This window comes from Capra hircus, chromosome 15 (genome assembly GCF_001704415.2).
Source record: "Capra hircus breed San Clemente chromosome 15, ASM170441v1, whole genome shotgun sequence".
Classification (NCBI taxonomy): domain Eukaryota; kingdom Metazoa; phylum Chordata; class Mammalia; order Artiodactyla; family Bovidae; genus Capra; species Capra hircus.
Window position 1 is genome coordinate 64584396 of NC_030822.1, and position 19336 is coordinate 64603731.

The 19336-nt window shown below is 40.4% G+C and overlaps 1 protein-coding gene across 1 annotated transcript in view; it reads right to left on the minus strand.

The window, feature by feature from the left end:
* ACAT1 (acetyl-CoA acetyltransferase 1) overlaps positions 1–18495 on the minus strand; it is a 31040-nt gene extending 12545 nt beyond the window's left edge. The window contains exons 1-2 of the mRNA XM_018059840.1: positions 18337–18495; positions 1283–1330 (exon numbers count right to left, since the gene is read on the minus strand). Of these exons, the coding sequence (XP_017915329.1) occupies positions 1283–1330; positions 18337–18408 (120 nt within the window). The 5' untranslated portion in view covers positions 18409–18495. The remainder of the gene's footprint in view (positions 1–1282; positions 1331–18336) is intronic.

Below are 19336 nucleotides of genomic sequence, written 5' to 3' on the forward strand. Positions count from 1 at the left end.
ACAATTCTCTCCTTACACTTGCTTTCTACTTTCTCTTAAATACATACATACATACATAATTTATCATAGATAATAAGAGAACCATTTTCTCATTCTGGTTGGAGGCTATTACTAAGTCTTTTTAGGAATCCCTATGAAACAAAGAGAGGACCCCACAGAAAGTATTAGGTGACCAAGTAATGGTTCTTCTTGTCTAATCTCCAGCTCATTCAGTATCTTTCTTCTAGTATCTTCCATGTGGCCTCTGCAATGTACCAGTACAATATACTAGGGGTCCCCTGAGAGTAAAGGAATAACACTGCTTAATTTTAGAGAAGGCTGTTTACAGTAGACAGTAATCAGGGAAGAAGCAGAAGTTATGCAGGGCACTAGATCTAAAAAATTTTAAGGTGATAAGGGAGTTTGACTTAATGTTTTAGTAATTAACTCTCAAGTTGACACTCACCTATACGTGCAGTAAGAATATGTAGTTTTTAATTGACTACATTTTCTTACACTGTTGGTGGGAATGCACACTAGTACAGCCACTATGGAGAACAGTGTGGAGATTCCTTAAAAATTGCAAATAGAACTGCCTTATGACCCAGCAATCCCACTGCTGGGCATACACACCAAGGAAACCAGAACTGAAAGAGACACGTGTACCCCAATGTTCATCGCAGCACTGTTTATAATAGCCAGGACATGGAAACAACCTAGATGTCCATCAGCAGACGAATGGATAAGAAAGCTGTGGTACATATACACAATGGAGTATTACTCAGCTGTTAAAAAGAATACATTTGAATCAGTTCTAATGAGGTGGATGAAACTGGAGCCAATTACACAGAGTGAAGTAAGCCAGAAAGAAAAACACCAATACAGTATACTAACACATACATATGGAATTTAGAAAGATGGCAATGATGACCCTGTATGCAAGACAGCAAAAAAGACACAGATGTGTAGAGCGGACTTTTGGACTCAGAGGGAGAGGGAGAGGGTGGGATGATTTGGGAGAATGGCAGTGAAACATGTATACTATCATGTAAGAAACGAATTGCCAGTCTATGTCCAATGCAGGATACAACATGCTTGGGGCTGGTGCACGGGAATGACCCAGAGAGATGTTATGGGGAGGGAGGTGGGAGGGGGGTTCATGTTTGGGAACACATGTACACCCGTGGTGGATTCATGTCAATGTATGGCAAAACCAATACAGTATTGTAAAGTAAAATAAAGTAAAAATAAAAATTAAAAATAAATAAATAAACAAATGAAGCACATTTAAATTTATACTTACATTCAAAGTGGGTTTTGATACATAACTTCGCTCCACATACCTTATTTCCTGTAATATAAATATCTGTTATGATATAGAAAGTATTAATCTATATTAGTTTATATTTCTCAGCAATGGGATTATGGTAATTTCTTTTTTTATGCATTATGCTTTTATTTCTAAATTTTCCAGTCAGCATATATTACTGTTGAAATTTAAATATTACTACTTTTGCAATACTCTCACCTGATTAACTATTCATTAGAAATGTATCTTTTAACTTCTGATAAGTTTATCATCTTAAAGTTTCTAATCCTTTTTAAGTATAAACTTCATAAAATGTAATTTTAAATTAAAGCTGAGTTCTAAATTAAGTAAGCCCAAACTGGGCTGCTGCTTATATAACCTACTTATACTAAAGGATTTAGTGACTGAACTTTGAATTAAAAGTTTCTACTTGTAGTAAACATGCCAGTCATTGTCTTCCCAAATACACCCCTTACTCAGAGAGGCTGGGAGGGACAGCCCTAAGTACCTACAAGGTGATTCCCATCCTCCTCCCACTGGCCAGAGCTGATGAACCAAAAATGGAATGAACTATGCCCCATTTCAAAAATGGAATGAAGTAAGCTAGCACTCTGAGAAACCTGATCATCTGGTGATGGGCACTGGAAGAGAAAGGGCCAAGGGGCTAGAGTTAGTCAGCAATGCCACGTAAAAGCAGAGGTTACAGCAAAGAGAAAAGCCATGAGTAAGCAGAGAAGCAAGGGAATGTAACATATACACTCAGAAAGGAAGGAAAGACCATGGCATACTACAAGAGACAAAACAAGGTAACCTAGTTCATGATTTTCTAGATAGGCCTCCACACCAAGGCCAGCTTCACTTTATTTCCTAACTTTGGATGTCCAAGAGCTTACCTAGCATAGATCTTCAAATCAGCCGCTTTCTACTTAGCTAGTGTGGCTATTTTTCCTTGCAATCAAACAGCCTTTTCTAAACCACTTTGAAGTTTCTGGTTCTGTTTAACTGAAGTTCCCTGGGCCTCTCCACTTTGCCCTGGATCCTATTTCAGTTGCTTTTTCAAAGGTGCCACATCTTCAGTTAACTGTTACCTCTTCCATCATTCATCTCCTTTACCCCTTGACCATTCTGCAAGCATGAAAACAGGCTCTGGCTCCTCCCAATTAAAAGAATCAAAGACAAACAAACTTCTCTTAACCCAGAGTCCCACTGAGCTTTCACTCCATTTCTTAGCTCCTCCATGCAAGAGAAGTTCTCCAAGTTACCGAGAATTTGTCTCCTGTCATCACCTCCTGTTTACTATTCAAACCACTCAATCTGGCTTTTATCTATCCTACTGTTGGCTTTAAGCAAGGTTAACAATATCTGGATAGCAAAATCCAATAAAGACCTCTCTATGTTCATCTCATCTTCTTGGCAACCTGGGACTAACTTTTCTATTTTGGGAAACACCCACAGTGGTTAAGAGCCTGGGTCTACCAGCTGAGTTTTCCTTTTTTTTTTTTTTAATTGGTAGAAAATTACTTAAAGCTATGTGTTGGTTTGGAGAAGGCAATGACACCTCACTCCAGTACTCTTGCCTGGAAAATCCCACAGACAGAGGAGCCTGGTAGGCTGTAGTCCATGGGGTCGCTAAGAGTCAGAGACACCTGAGCGACTTTCCTTTCACTTTTCACTTTCATGCACTGGAGAAGGAAATGGCAACCCACTCCAGTGTTCTTGCCTGGAGAATCCCAGGGATGGGGGGAGCCTCGTGGGCTGCCGTCTATGGGGTCGCAGAGTCGGACACGACTGAAGCGACTTAGCAGCAGCAGCAGCATGTGTTGGTTACTGTCATATAACAATGCAAATCAGTCACAATTACATATATATGAGTGAGTCTCTTGAGTCTCCCTCACTTCAGTCACTCTGTTATGTCTGACTCTTTGTGATGCCACAGACTATAACACACCAGGCTTCCCTGTCCATCACCAACTCCTGGAGCTTGCTCAAACTCATGTCCATCGAGTAGGTGATGCCATCCAACCATCTCATCCTCTGTTGTCCCCTTCTCCTTCTCCTTTCAATCTTTTCCAGCGTCAGGGTCTTTTCCAATGAGTCAGTTCTTCACATCAGGTGGCCAAAGTAATGAAGTTTTAGCTTCAGGATCAGTCTTTCCAATGAATATGCAGGACTGATTTTCTTTAGGATTGACTGGTTGGATCTCCTTGCAGTCCAAGGGACTCTCAAGAGTCTTCTCCAACAACACAGCTCAAAAGCATCAATTCTTCAACATTCAGCTTTCTTTATACTCCAACTCTCACATCCATAAATGACTACTGGAAAAACCATAGCTTTGACTAGACAGATCTTTGTCAGCAAAGTAATGTCTCTGCTTTTAAATATGCTGGCTAGATTTGTCATAGCTTTTCTTCCAAGGAGCAAGAGTTTTAGTTTCACGGCTGCAGTCACCATCTGCAGTGATTTTGGAGCTCAAGAAAATAAAGTCTGTCACTGTTTCCATTGTTTCCCCATCTATTTGCCATGAAGTGATGGGACCAAATGCCATGATCTTAGTTTTCTGAATGTTGAGTTTTAAGCCAGCTTTTTCACTTTCCTCTTTCACTTTCATCAAAAGGCTCTTCAGTTCCTCTTCACTTTCTGCCATAAGGGTGGTGCCATCTGTGTATCTGAGGTTATTGATATTTCTCGCAGCAACCTTGATTCCAGCTTGTGCTTCATCCAGCCCAGCATTTTGCATGATGTACTCTACATATAAGTTAAAAGAGCAGGGTGACAATATAAAGCCTTGATGTACTCCTTTCCCAATTTGGAACCAGTCCATTGTTCCATGTCCAGTTATAACTGTTGCTTCTTGACCTGCATACAGATTTCTCAGGAGGCAGGTGAGGCGACCTGGTATTTCCATCTCTTGAAGAATTTTCCACAGTTTGTTGTGATCTACACAATCAAAGGCTTTGGCATAGTCAATAAAGCAGAAGTAGACGTGTTTCTGGAATTCTCTTGCTTTTTCTATGATCCAATGGATGTTGGCAATTTGATCTCTGGTTCCTCTGCCTTTTCTAAATCCAGTTTGAACATCTGCAATTTTTCAGTTCACGTACTGTTGAAGTCTATCTTGGATAATTTTGAGCATGACTTTGCCATCGTGTGAGATGAGTGCAATTGTGTGATAGTTTGAGCATTCTTTGGCATTCCCCTTTTTTGGGACTGGAATGAAAACTGACCTTTTCCAGTCCTGTGGCCACTGCTGAGTTTGCCAAATTTGCTGGCACATTGAGTGCAGCACTTTAACAGCATCATCTTTTAGGATTTGAAATAGCTCAGCTGGAATTCCATCACCTCCATTAGCTTTGTTCATAGTGATGTTCCCTCCCTTGAGTCTCCCTCCCCTCCCCTTATCCCATCCTTCGACAGACTGAGAAACTGAGTATTCTTGAGTGTTAACCTCGGTTTTCTAAAATACTTTGCACAAGTAGTTGTGAAAATGAAATGAGGTAATGTGTATAAACCATTATCCAAACCCTTTTCCTTGGCTTCCATCTTAACACAATCTTGTGGTCCACCTCTTATTTCTCTAGTTATTTTTCTCAGCCTCCCTATCATTCCCTTTCGAACCTCTAACTGCTGGAATGTCCCAGGGCTTTGTTCCAGGCCCCTTTTAATTTTCAAACTTCACTGTCTCCATAATCATATCTAGCCCCACAGCTTTAAACAGCAATTATGTCCTGATGATTTCCAAATTTCTATCTCTAGCCTTCACCACTCAATTGCCCTCCAGACTCATATATCCAAGTGCCAACTTCACTAGCCTGATTTTGCTGTCCAACACATGGCTCTCAATTGCCACGCTAGAACACTAGTTTCTTTCCAGTATTTCCCACCTCAGGACATCACATCACAATCTGCCCAGGAGCTAAGCCAAAAATCTAAGGACTCACTGGCCATCTCTGCCTAATACCCAGAGATATTCTACCACAGGTATTGTCAATACTGTGTCTAAAATATACCTAAATTCTTCCACTTCACTTCATCTGCACAGCCACCATTTCTTGCCACTGTAACAGTCTCTACTTCATTTCCTGCATCCCCAACTTCCCTTCTTCAGTGCATCTAGTTTTTAAAAGGTAAATCAGGGGGTTTCCTAGAGGTCCAATGGTTAGAATTTGGCACTTTCACTGCTGTGGCTCAGGTTCAATCCTTGATCAAGGAATGGAGATCCCAAGGGAACTAGGATCCCATAAGCTGCATGGTAAAGACCAAAAAACAAAATCAACACACACACACATACATGCACGCAAAACATAAATCAGATTGTATCATTCCCCTCGTTAAAATCCTGTGATGGCTTTCCACTGCTCTTGGAATGATATCCAAAGTTTATCTCTTACCCTACAAGCTCCTGGCTCTTGGATCTGGAGCTCCTGATGAGCTGGATGGTATGACCTGGCTCCTGATTTTATTTCCTGCCGGGAGCCAGCGTGAGGAATCCCACCCATGACAAGGTCACGTGGCAGAGATCTCATGGGCAAGGCGAGTCAAATCTCAGGGCTTCCCCCTGGTATTTCCTAAGCATGTGCCCCCAAAAACCAAAGTCTGCCAGCCTTTGTACTCTGCTTTTCCACTCTTCTGACACATTCTGGAAAAAGTCAACTCAGAGCTTTAGTCTTCTGCATTTGACAGGGTGTTTCAATCCAAAAACCCCTCTGATGGCTTTCTAGCCTGCCTGCAGGACTCATACAGCTGTGCATGTGATTGTTTGAGGCCTCCCGACTGCGGGAGGCACAGGAAGCTTAAAACATCCTAGGAATGTAGGGGCTTACGAGGAGTCAAAATCATTGGAATAGGACTGATTAAAGGTTTCATTTGTTGAGCCAATACTTGCTGCCAAATTTTCGTATCTTTTATTTGTAGAGATAGTTGGTATATAGAAAAACAGGTAGTAGACCTGGTATTAGCAACAGTAGATCTTTGAGTTCAGTACTTTCTTTGTTATAACCCACTGCACCTTTGTTCTACAGGAATGTAATTTTATTTAGTACTTTGAGGGTGATGCATAGTAAAGAAAAAACACTTCTAGGGAAAAGGAGTTTTCTGGTTGATAGACAATTATCCAGGAAGAGAGCCATAAAAATGTGAACAGGCCTCTTGGCCAGAAGATAATGTAAACCACCTGAGACCTTTTGTATACGGGAGGGTATGCAAAAAGAAAGCCTGGTCTCAATGAGGGTCAGGACTGCTGCCCCTGCATAACTCTGCATATTCCATTATTTCTTTATGTACAACTTGGGGTATATAAGCTGATTTTGAAAAATAGTTTTTGGAGTCTTGCACCGATGCTGGGCTTCCCCATGTTGTTCTTTTCTCCCCTTTTTTGGCTGAATTCCCATCTGGAGCGGGGAGGCTCACCACGTCTACTTACTTGCCCTGGCTTCTAAGACCCACGCAAAAGGGAGCCTAAGGCGGGGCACCCTTCAATATTCAAGTGGATGCCGGTGGCCTAATGTAGATGGTGCAAACCTCTTGTCTCAAGGTTTTATTGGTTTTCCCCATAAACCAAGTTATTCAGCCTCCTTTCCTCCGTCTAAATTTCCTACTATACTATTTCTTCCTAAGCTAATCTTATATCACTAAATAAATAAGTTTTCCTCACCTATCCGTCTCCCCCTTTGAATCACCCTGGATCCACTGGGGCTGGACCCCGGCAATTTCCATTCATACCACTCTTATTCTGTGCCAGCCACACCAGCCTCCTCTTTGTTCTGAACCCATTTCCACCTCAAGCTCTTTACAGTGTGCCTCTACCAGTTACCAGTCCTTCTCCAGCTTGCCTTGCCTGGTTCAGTTTTGTTCTTCAGGATTCGGCTCAAACAACACAACCGCACAGTATCTCTCCCTGACTATTTTTAAGTCAGCTTCTATTTCAACATGATTATTTCCTTGAAAGCACCTCTGTGTAAATACACTGTTGTATTTACAACACTGTGTAAATATAAAGTATACATATTTATTCTCTCTCCACATAATACAAGCTTCCTGAGAGCAATCTTCTCTTCTGCGTTTCTCCTTCCTGGTTCACCGCTATATCCTTGTCACTTGGCATAATGCCTAGAGCTCATTAAATATCCCAGGAATGGCAAAACTATAGTAGGATCAATACACATGATGAATGAACATGGCCACTTAAATTTTATTTGCATGTCACAATTATCTTCCAAGGACAGCTCATCTGCTCCAAGCACTCTAGAGACTATCCCTGACAATGCAGGCAGGCACTTCAATCTTTGCTTCTGCAGCACGCCTATGCATGCTCTATTTTTCTGAAACATATAATTCCCTCATTAGCTTGACTTTCTCCCTATCAGAATGTGAGTTTCAAGAAGACACTACTTTTATTTTTTTATCCCAATGATGACAAGAAACACTTAACAAATAAACAAAGTCTGATCTTACTAGCACCTCTGAAAAACATTTCAGGTAGGGTAAGTACATTCTGAAGTCAACAAAATGGGATAATGAGTTACAGAATCAGGGCTTGTTTCACATAGGATGTTCAGAAAAGGGCTCTCTGGAGATGTCACTGGAGCTGAGAAATTGAGTATTAAGACAATCAGCCTGGGAAAAGTCTAGGGAAAGAGCATCTGAGGCATTAGGAAGAACTAGGACAAAGGCCTTGCATTAGGAACAAACTTGACACATGCTAAGTAGAAAAAGTGGACTAGTGTACCGGGAGCCACATACTCAAGAGAACACACAGTCTGACTGAGACTAAAGAAGCAAGCAGTGACCAAATAGAGCCTGAGAAGGAATCTGGATTCTAGCCTGTGTAATAAGAAGTCATTGAAGGCTTTACTATTATAAAAAGATCACTCTGGCTGAAGTGTAGAGAATGACTGTAGAAGCAGGAGTAAAAAGGGGAAGGAGACTGGGCAAGAGCTCATGTGGCAAATGCTAGGGAGGTCACAAGTGGCGTGGATACAAACAGATGGATATGGAGCATGCTTTATATATAGAACAAGCTAATGGGTGGGTACCACTATTCTTATTTTACAGGTAAAGAAACTTAAGCACTGGCAGGCCAAGTAACCTTCCCAGAGTCCCAGAGCCAACAAGGTGCAGACATGGGATTTCAAACCCAAGCAGTATCACCCTATTATGGATATATACGGCTTACATATACATACATATGATAAAATGTGGTCCACTGCAAAAGGGAATGGCAACCCACTACAGCATTCTTGCCTTGAGAACCCCATGAACAGTATAAAAAGGCAAAAAGATAGGACACTGATAGATGAACTCCCCAGGTTAGTAGGTGCCCAATATGCTACTGGAAAAGAGCAGAGAAATAGCCCCAGAAAGAATGAAGAAGCTGAGCCAAAGCAGAAACAATACCTAGATGTGGATGTGTCTGATGGTGAAAGTAAAGTGTAATGCTGTAAGAACAATATTGCATAGGAACCTGGAATGCTGGGTCCATGAATCAGTGTAAATTGGAAGTGGTCAAACAGGAGATGGCAACAGTGAGCATCAACATTTTAGGAATCAGTGAACTAAAATGGACCAGAATGGGAGAATTTAATTCAGATGACCATTATATCTACTACTGTGGGCAAGAACCCACTAGAAGAAATGGAATAGCCCTCATATTCAACAGGAGTCCTAACTGCAGTACTTGGGTGCAATCTCAAAAATGACTTAATGATCTCTGTTCATTTCCAAGGCAAACCATTCAATATCACGGTAATACAGGTCTATGCCCCAACCACTAATGCTGAAGAAGCTGAAGGTCTTCCACCAAAACCTACAAGATTTTCTAGAAATAACAACAGCAAAAAAAGATGTCCTTCTCATCATAGGGGACTGGATACAAAAGTACAAAGTCAAGAGATATCTAAGGTAACAGGCAAATTTGGACTTGGAGTACACAATGAAGTAGGGCAAAGGCTAACAGAGTTTTGCCAAGAGAACGTGCTGGTCATAGCAAACACCCTCTTCCAACAACAGAAGAGATGACTCTACACATGGACATCACCAGATGGTCAGTACCAAATTCAGATTGATTATATTCTTTGTAGTCGAAGATGGAGAAGCTCTATACAGTCAGCAAAAACAAGACTGGGAGCTGACTATGGCTCAGATCATCCTTCTTGCAAAATTCAGATTTAAATTGAAGAAAGTAGGGAAAACCACTAGGTCATTAAGGTCTGACCTAAATCAAATCCCTTATGATTATACAGTAGTAATGACAAATAGATTCAAGGGATTAGATCTGATAGACTGAGTGCCTGAAGAACTATGGATGAGGTTCCTGACACTTATACAAGAGGCAGTGATCAAAACCCACCCCAAAAAAAGAAATGCAAAAAGGCAAAATGGTTGTCTGAGGAGGCTTTACAAATAGCTGAGAAAAAAAGAGAAGTGCAAGGAAACAGAGAAAAGTAAAGATATATCCACCTGATTGCAGAGTTCCAAAGAATAGCAAGGAGAGACAAGTAAGCACTCCTAAGTGAACAATGCAAAGAAATAGAGGAAAACAATCGAATGGGAAAGACCCGAGTTCTCATCAAGAAAATTAGAGATACCAAGAAAAAATTTTATGCAAAGATGCAACGATGGGTATATAGAAGATAGAAATGGTGTATAGACCTAACAGAAGCAGAAGATAATTTAAAAACAGGTGGCAATAATACACAGAAGAACTATACAAGATCTTAATGACCCAGATAACCACAACTGTGTGATCACTCACCAAGAGCTAGTCAAGCTAGAGTGCAAAGTCAAGTGGGCCTTAGGAAGCATCACTAAGAACAAAGCTAGGGGAAGTCATGGAATTCCACCTAAACTATTTCAAATCCTAAAAGATGATACTGTTAAAATGCTGCACTCAATGTGCCAGCAAAATGTGGAAAACTCAGCAGTGGTCACAGGACTAGAAACAGTCAATTTTCATTCCAGTCCCAAAGATGGGGAATGCCAAAGAACGTTCAAAGTACAGCACAATTGCACTCATCTTACACGGCAGCAAAGTCATGCTCAAAATTATCCAAGATAGACTTCAACAGTACATGATCCAAAAAATGCCAGATGTTCAAGCTGGATTTAGGAAAGGCAGAGGAACCAGAGATCAAATTGCCAACATCCGCTGAATCATAGAAAAAGCAAGGGAGTTTCAGAAAAACATCTACATCTCCTTTATTGACTAGGTTAAAGCCTTTGACTTTGTGGATCACATCAAATTGTGGAAGATTCTTCAAGAGATGCGAATACCAGACCACCTTACTTGCCTCCTGAGAAATCTGTATGCAGGTCAAGAAGCAAAAATTAGAACTGGACATGGAACAATGGACTGGTTCCAAATTGGGAAAGGTTTATGTCAAGGCTGTATATTGTCACCCTGCTTTTTTAAAGTATATGCAGAGTACACTGTGCAAAATGCCAGGCTGGATGATGCACAAGCTGGAATCAAGGTTGCCAGGAGAAATATCAATAACCTCAGATGTACAAATGAACACTTTAATGGCAGAAAGCAAAGAAGAACTAAAGAGCCTCTTGATGAAAGTGAAAGAGAGTGAAAAAGTTGGCTTAAAGCTCAACATTCAAAAAATTAAGATCATGGCATTCTGTCCCATCATTTCATGGCAAATAGATGAGGAAACAATGGAAACAGTGACAGACTTTATTTTCTTGAGCTCCAAAATCACTGCTGATAGTGACTGTAGCCATGAAATTAATTAAAGATACATGCTCCTTGGAAGAAAAGCTATGACCAACCTAGACAACATATTAAAAAGCAAAGACATTACTTTGCCAACAAAGGTCCATATAGTCAAAGCTATGGTTTTTCCAGTAATCATGTATGGATGTGAGAGCTGGACCATAAAGAAAGCTGAGTGCCAAAAAATTGATGCTTTTGAACTGCAGTGTTTGAAAAGACTTTTGAGAGTCCCTTGAACTTCAAGGAGATCAATCCTGTCAATCCTAAAGGAAATCAGTCCTGAACACTCACTGGAAGGACTGATGCTGAAGCTGAAGCTCCAATACTCTGGACACCTAATGTGAAGAACTGACTCATTGGAAAAGACCCTGATTCCGGGAAAGACTGAAGGCAGGAGGAGAAAGGGACAACAGAGGATGAGATGGTTGGATGGCAGCACTGACTCGATGGACCAGAGTTTGAGCAGGCTCTGGGAGTTGGCGATGGACAGGGAAGCCAGGCGTGCACATTCCACGGTGCTGCAGAGTCAGACATGACTGAACTGAACAGGATCGTGTGCTATGTGAGCTTAGTCACTCAGTCTCGTCTGACACTTTGTGACCCTATGGGCTGCAGCCCACCAGGCTCCTTTGTCCATGGGGATTCTCCAGGCAAAAATACTGGAGTGGGTTGCCATGCCCTCTTCCAGGGAGTTTTCCCTACCCAGGGATAGAACCCAGGTCTCGCATAAAGAACCTGCAGGCAGATTCTTTACTGACTGAGCCATCTGAGAAGTCCTATGTATGTAGGATCATACACATCAATAATTACCTTAAGTGTAAATGGATTAAATGCACCAACCAAAAGACATAGTTGGGTGGATAAAAAAAATAAGACCCATATATATGCTCTCTACAAGAGACCCACCTCAAACCTATGGACACTTTCAGACTGAAAGTAAGGGGATGGGAGAAAGTATTTCATGCAAATGGAAATCATAAGAAAGCTAGAGCAGCAACATTCATATCCAACAAAATAGATTTTCAAACAAAGACTGCTATAAGAGACAAAGAAGGACAGTACATAATGATCAAGGGTTCAATCTAAGAATAAGATATAACAATTATAAATATATAAGCACCCAACATAGGAGCACCTCAATATGTAAGGCAAATACAAACAAACATAAAGGCACAAACTGACAGTAACATGATAATGGAGTGGACTCTAATACCCCAATTTCATCAATGGACAGATGATCCAAACAGAAAATCAATAAGGAAATTGAGGCCTTAATTGACACTTTAGATGAATTAGACTTAATTGATATTTATAGAGCATTCCATGCAAAAGCAGCAGACTACTCATTTCTCAAGTGCACAAGGAACATTCTCAAGGATTGACCACATGCTGGGCCACAAGGCAAGCCTTAGTAAATTTAAGAAAACTGAAATCATATCAAGCATCTTTTCTGATCACAACAACACTATGAGATTAAACAAGGAAAAAAACTCTAAGAAACACAAACACTTGGTGGCTAAACAGTATGCTACTAAACAACCACTGGATCACTGAAGAAATCAAAGAAGAAGAAGAAAAACAAAAAAATCTAGAGACAAATGAAAATGAAAGCAGGAGAAGGAAATGGCAACCCACTCCAGTATTCTTGCCTGGAGAATCCCATGGACAGTGGAACCTGATGGGCTATAGTCCATGGGATCACAAAAAGTCAGACACAACTTAGTAACTAAACAGGAAGAAGTAATGTAAATCCTAGAAACTAATTTAACCAAACGTTGGTAATTTCAGATGGAGTTGGGAAGAGAGAGAGATTTAGAGGAAGTTAATCATTTCTGTTTTAAGACAGAATAGTATAAGCATGGAAATAGGAAAGGAGATCCAAAAGAGACAAATATGAACTGAAAATAGATGCTTCTAAGAAACCAAGCACAGGTCCTAAGGTCTTTGCTATTTGACTTGCTAGGTTATATGATTGTTTCAATGTAATAAAAACAAAACTCAAGTGTTAAAAAATGTATCTTCAGAGTAAAGATGATATCAAGTTTTCTATAAGAATGAAGGGGTATTTGCTTAACATTTCTAAAGACTATTCAAATTATTTCCTCCAAAAAGAGGGTAGAGGAAATAATATTGAAATCTCACTTCTAGAAAAAAAAGGTTTTGGTGCTTTAAAGACAGAATTGAATTAGAGCCATTGCTTTGTTTTTTCAACACCTCCCAAAGTGTCAAAATTTTTAGGATGCTCTATGACATGTAGCTTTCCATACAATGAACTCTGTAAGGCCATAAACACTCTCATGTTTGTATCCCTATTGGTCTCAGAGCCCAGCGCAAGGTCTGGCACAGTCAGCCCTCCCTGATGTTGAATAAAGGAAAACTGAAGAAGCATTTTATAAATAAAATCGTTCTGACTTTCTAAAAAAAAAAAAGAAAGAAAATGAAAGCACAATGGTCCAAAACTTATGGGATGCAGCTAAAGCAGTTCCAAGAGGGAAGTTTAGAGCAATAAAATCTTACCTTAAGAAACAAGATAAATATCAACTAAACAATCTAACCTTATACCTAAAACAACTAGAGAAAGAAGAACAAACATAAAGTTAGTAGAGAGAAGGAAATCATAAAGATCAGAGAAGAATTAAATGAAATAGAGACAAAGAAAACAATCTCAGAGATCAATAAAGCTAAAAGCTGGTTCTTTGAAAAGATAAAGAAAATTTATAAACCATTAGCCAGACTCATCCAAAAAAAAGGGAGAGGAGTCAAATCAGTAAAATTGAAAATGAAGCTACAGCTGACTCCACAGAAATACCAAGGGTCATAAGGGACTACTATGAACACTGTATGCCAATAAAACCGACACGTGGAAGAAATGGACAAATTCTTAGAAAGGTACAGTCTCCCTAGGATGAACCAGGAAGAAACAGAAAATATAAACAGGCCAATCAGAAGCACTAAAATTGAGACAAACAATGATTAAAAACCTCCCAACAAACAAAAGTCTAGGACCCTACAGCTTGACAGGTGAATTTTTATCAAATATTTAGAGAAGAGTTAACACCTATCCTTCTGAAACTGTTCCAAAAAGTTGCAGGGAAGGAAAACTTCCCAAACTCATTTTATGAGGCCACCATCCCCCCAAAACCAGACAAAGATACCACAAAAAAGAAATTTACAGGACAGGACCACTGATGAACATAGATTCCAAAATCCTCAACAAAATACTAACAATTCATATCCAAAAATACATTAAAAAGATCATACACCATGATCAGAGATCATGATCTCCGTTATCCATCCAAGAGATGTAAGGATTTTTCAACATCCCCAAATCAATAAATGTGATACACCACATCAACAAATTGACGAATGAAAACCATATGATCATTCAGTAGATGCAGAAAAAGTTTCTGATAAAATTCATCACCCATTTATGATAAAAACTCTCCAGAAAGTGGGCATAAAGGCTATATCCCTCAACATAATAAAGGCCAGACATGACAAATCTACAGCTAGCATCATCCTCAGTGGTGAAAAGCTGAACACATTCCCTCTAAGACTAAGAACAAGATAAACATGAAAAGGACCATTTTTATTCAACATCATTTTGGACATCCTAGGTAGAGCAATCAGAGAAGAAAAAGAGGTAAAGGGAATCCAAATTGGAAAAGAAGTTAATCTGTCACTGTGTGCAGACGATAGAATACTATACACAGAAGACCCTAAAGATGCCACCAGAAAACTACTACAACTCGTCAATGAATTTGGTAATTGGAGGTTACAAAATTAATACACAGAAAACCGTTGCATTTCTATACACTAACAACAAAAGATCAGAAAGAGAAATTCAAGAAGAATTCCATTTACCATTGCATCAAAAAGAATAAAATACCTAGGAATAAAGCTACCTAAGGAGACAAAAGACCTGTACTCTGAAAACTATATGATGCTGATGAAAGAAATTAAAGAAGATATACACAGATGGAAATATATACCTTTTTAGTGGACTGGAAAAATCAATATTGTCAAAATGACTAATGCCCAAGGCAATCTACAGCTTCAATGAAACCCCTAACAAATTACCAATGACATTTTTCACAGAACTAGAAAAAAAGTCTCACAATTTGTATGGAGACATAAAAGACCCCAAATAGAGCAATGTTGAAAAAGAAAAAGGGAGCTGGAGGACTCAGACTCCTAACTTCAGACTATACTGCAAAGCTACAAGTCATCAAAATAGTATAGCAGTGGCATAAAAATAGAAATATAGCTCAACAGAATAGGATAGAAAACCCAGAAATAAGCCCATGCATCTATGGTCAATTTATCTATGACAAAGCCAATTCTACACAATGTCGGAAAGAATCTCTTCAACAAATGATGCTGGGAAAACTGGACAGTCACTTGTAAAAAAATGAAATTAGATCATTCTTAACTCCAAAGACAAAAATAAGCTCAAAATGGACTGAGACCTAAATGTGAGACTGGACACTGTAAAACCCCTAGAGGAAAACATAGGCAGACTGTCTGATATAACTCACAGCAACATCTTTTTTGATGCATCTCCCATAATAATGGGGGAAAAAAGCAAAAATAAACAAATGGGACCTACTTAACCTCAAAAGCTTCTGCACAGCAAAGGAAACAATAAACAAAATGAAAATACAACCCACAGACTGGGCGAAAAGTGCAAGTGACGTGACCTTTAAGGGATTAGTCTCCAAAATTTACAAACAGCCTGGGACGCTTAAAAATAGCATAAAAAAACATAATCCACTCAAAAAATTGGAGACAACCTGAATAAACATTTATCCAAAGAGGACAAAAAGATAGGCACATGAAAAGATGTTTAACGTTGCTAGTTATTAGAGAAATGCAAATCAATACTACAATGAGATATCACTTCACACAAGTCAAAATGGCTATCATCAAAAAATCCACAAACAACAAATGTTGGAAAGGTTATGGAGAGAAGGGACTCCTCCTTCCGCTGTTGGTGAGAATGTAAATTGGTACAGCCACTATGGAGAACAGTACGGAGGTTCCTTAAACAACTAAAGACAGAACTACCATATGCCCCTCCAATTCCACTCCTGGAATTGATGATCCAAAAGGATACACGTATCCCAATGTTCATTGAAGCACTGTTTACAATAGCCAAGACCTGGAAGAAGCCTAAATGCCTGTCAACAAAGGAAGAGATAGAGAAGATGTGGTACATATATACAATGGAATATCACTCAGCCACTAAAAAGAATGAAATAATGCCATTTGCAGCAACATGGATGGACCTAAAAGTAAGTCAGAGAAGGAGAAATATCATATGGCATCCCTTATACATGGAATCTAAAAAAAAAAAAACAACTATATAAATGAAGTTACTTACAAAACAGAAAGAGACTCAAGAGACTTAGAAAATAAATTTTAGTTCTGTGGGGAGGGCGGGAAAAGATAGATAGGGACTTTGGGAAGGTCATGTACATACTGCTATATTTTAAACGGATAACCAACAAAGACCTATTGTGTAGTACATGGAACTCTGCTCAACCTTATGTGCCAGTCTGGATGGAGTGGGCTTTGGGTGAGAATGGATACACCTCTATGCAATGCTGAGTTCCTTCACTCTTCACCTGAAACTACCACAACATTGTTAACTGGCTATACCTCAATACAAAATAAAAAGCTTAAGGTTAAAAAAAAAAAGAAAATTAACTTGGTTCAAAACAGCAAGACAGGAGTTTAAAGGAGGGAATAATCAACAGTGTCAAGAATACTGGAGTGGGTTGCCATTTCCTTCTCCAGGGGATCTTCCTGACCCAGGGATTGAACACCACGTCTCCTGCATTGCAGGCAGATTCTTTACGGACTGAACTACCAGGGTAGTCCCACAGAGTTACCAGGGAAGCCCTATTAACATTGTCAAATATAGTATAAAGAAAGGTCAAGAAGAAGAAATACAGGAAATGAAATCCACTTTCATCCAGGGTGACAAGGAGAACTACTCTTTTGACCATAAGAAAAAAGCAATTCCAGTTGGAAAGCAAAAAGCTCTGACTAAGTCCATAAAAGTTTGTTGCCGATTGAGGGAGGCCTGTGTGTTTTCGAAGGCAAACGAGAAAAAGCCAGTTAATAGGTTAGCGATTACCCTTCATTCCACAAAATGGCAAAGGAATACTGAAAATCCTGTTAAAACAAACTGTATCTCCATGCTTCAGTATATGACCACTTAAGTAATAAATGAACACCGCAACTCACATTCTATATAATCTTCATTTTTCTCATCAGCAACATTTGTGTTTGATTTTGAGCTGTTAATTAAACTAAATTAAGAAGGTTCCGCACTTCGTTTATGTCTTGTTTTTTTACAAACTTACGTACCTATTTTCACCTAATTCACCTAGTAAACTCTGGTTTGAAACTCAGGATATGCTGACTTCTATTATCTCAGTCACCCAGGATTAATTTTAGACTTTTCCTTTTCCCTTGGTTCTCCATTCTCACTCTGCATTTGACAAGTTCTATATTTATTCTTTCACAGTCTCTTGCGATTTCCCCCCACTTCAATCGTCCTAGACCTCTAACTACGACAATAACAAAAATATAAACGGTCCTCATTGACTTAAGTCAAACTGAAACTCTTAACAATAAAACTAGATTTCAAACTTTACTGCTCCAACCGAACTAGAAAAGTCACGCCTCACAACCACACCCTGAAATTCTAGACCTACTCCTTGGCTTTTGCCAGACCCTAAACCTGTGATGCGAGCTAGCTTGCTCTGATGGATGGAAAATAGTAGATTCTTCCAAGACTGTCGCTCCTGTGTTTCCTAAGCACAACAAGCCAGAACAGAAACAAGGCTTTGGACGCCCTTGGTACGTAAGCGCTACGCATCAAGAAACCGAGAAGCTATTTATTTTCCCTAATAGGTCTGAAGTTGCTCCGAGTTGACACATCGATTTATTATCACTCTGTAAGCCCAAAATGACTACCTACGGCATCAAATTAAAACCTCTTGACAGTAACGTTCACAGATATGTTTCCAAAAACAGCTGGGAAGCAGTTTTACCGGACTTCGCTACCCGTCAGGCAAGGTCGAGACCAAGTCCCGGACCTTTCTGCGCGTCAAAACACATGCACGCTTTGACACTAGAAAGCAAAGTCTACACTCCGACAGGGCCGCGGCGAATGGAAGCGCTGCCTAGGAGCCTGCGCTTCAGGACGCGAGCGCAGGGTTCGGGGCGGGGGCGGAGGTCTTCCCGAGGCGGGCACTGAGGGCTCCTTCCGGCCGCGCGGCCGCAGCCAAGGCCTCAGGAAGCGAGTCCCAGCCCCTCTCACCTGCACCCGCCTCTGAAGCAGGAGGCCGCGCCCGCGCGCGCCGCGCCGCAGAAGAGCCGCTAACACAGGCATGACCTCCGACTTCTGTCTCCGGCTTAGAAGGGCAGGCAGGCTCGGCGCGGCGCGACTCAGCTCCTTCCGCTGCACCGCCTCTTCCAATAGCAGCCTCGGACCGCGACGGCCGGCGGCCATTGGCCGGCAGCGGAGGCGGGGTCGGGCGGGGCCTGGCGCTGGAGCCGCCGAGCGGCGGAGGCGCTTGTGCAAAAGCCGCCTGACGTGGCGCTGGGTTGGTTTCCTGCCATTTCTGACTGAGGCCCGTGGTTTATGTGTAACCTGAGCCTGTTTTTCTCACTTATACACGCAAAGCACAAAGGAAATTTATGAAAATATTTTTAAGCAATCCAGTTTAGCTTTTCCCTTAAGATAATTTTTCAATTGCTTAAGTAGGAGGACGAAGAAGAATGGAAAACATTAATGACTGAACAATTAGCTATATTAACCTTCATCAAAACTCCATAAATTACATGTTATTATCTACTCTTTAACTAATGAGATAGCTCAGATACAAAGAAGTTAATGTTTTTTTGTCCATGATTGCGTGGAAAGTGGTAGAGGTGGGGTCTGGACTGGAATCATTATGTGGTATTGCTTTCTTATACATATTTCCAGAGAATGATAATACTGTTAACTATGATTATTCTGGCTTTTGGGGAACCCATTGCTTAATTTTGGATCTTCAGCTGGAGAAAGCAAAACTTTGTTACTTTGTAACATTATTTTCCTTTATTATTTTTTTCTATTTCTTTTGTTTTGTTGTTGTCGTTGTTGTCTGGGGTTTTTTCCCCGGGGCGAGGCGGGGGGCGGGGCGTGGTCTGTGCCTCTTGTGGGATCTTTGTTCACCAACCAGGGATTGAAGCCAGACGTTTAGTAGGGAAAGTGCAGAGTCCTAACCACTGGCGGACCAAGGAATTCTCTATATTTATTTTACGCAGAAGATAGG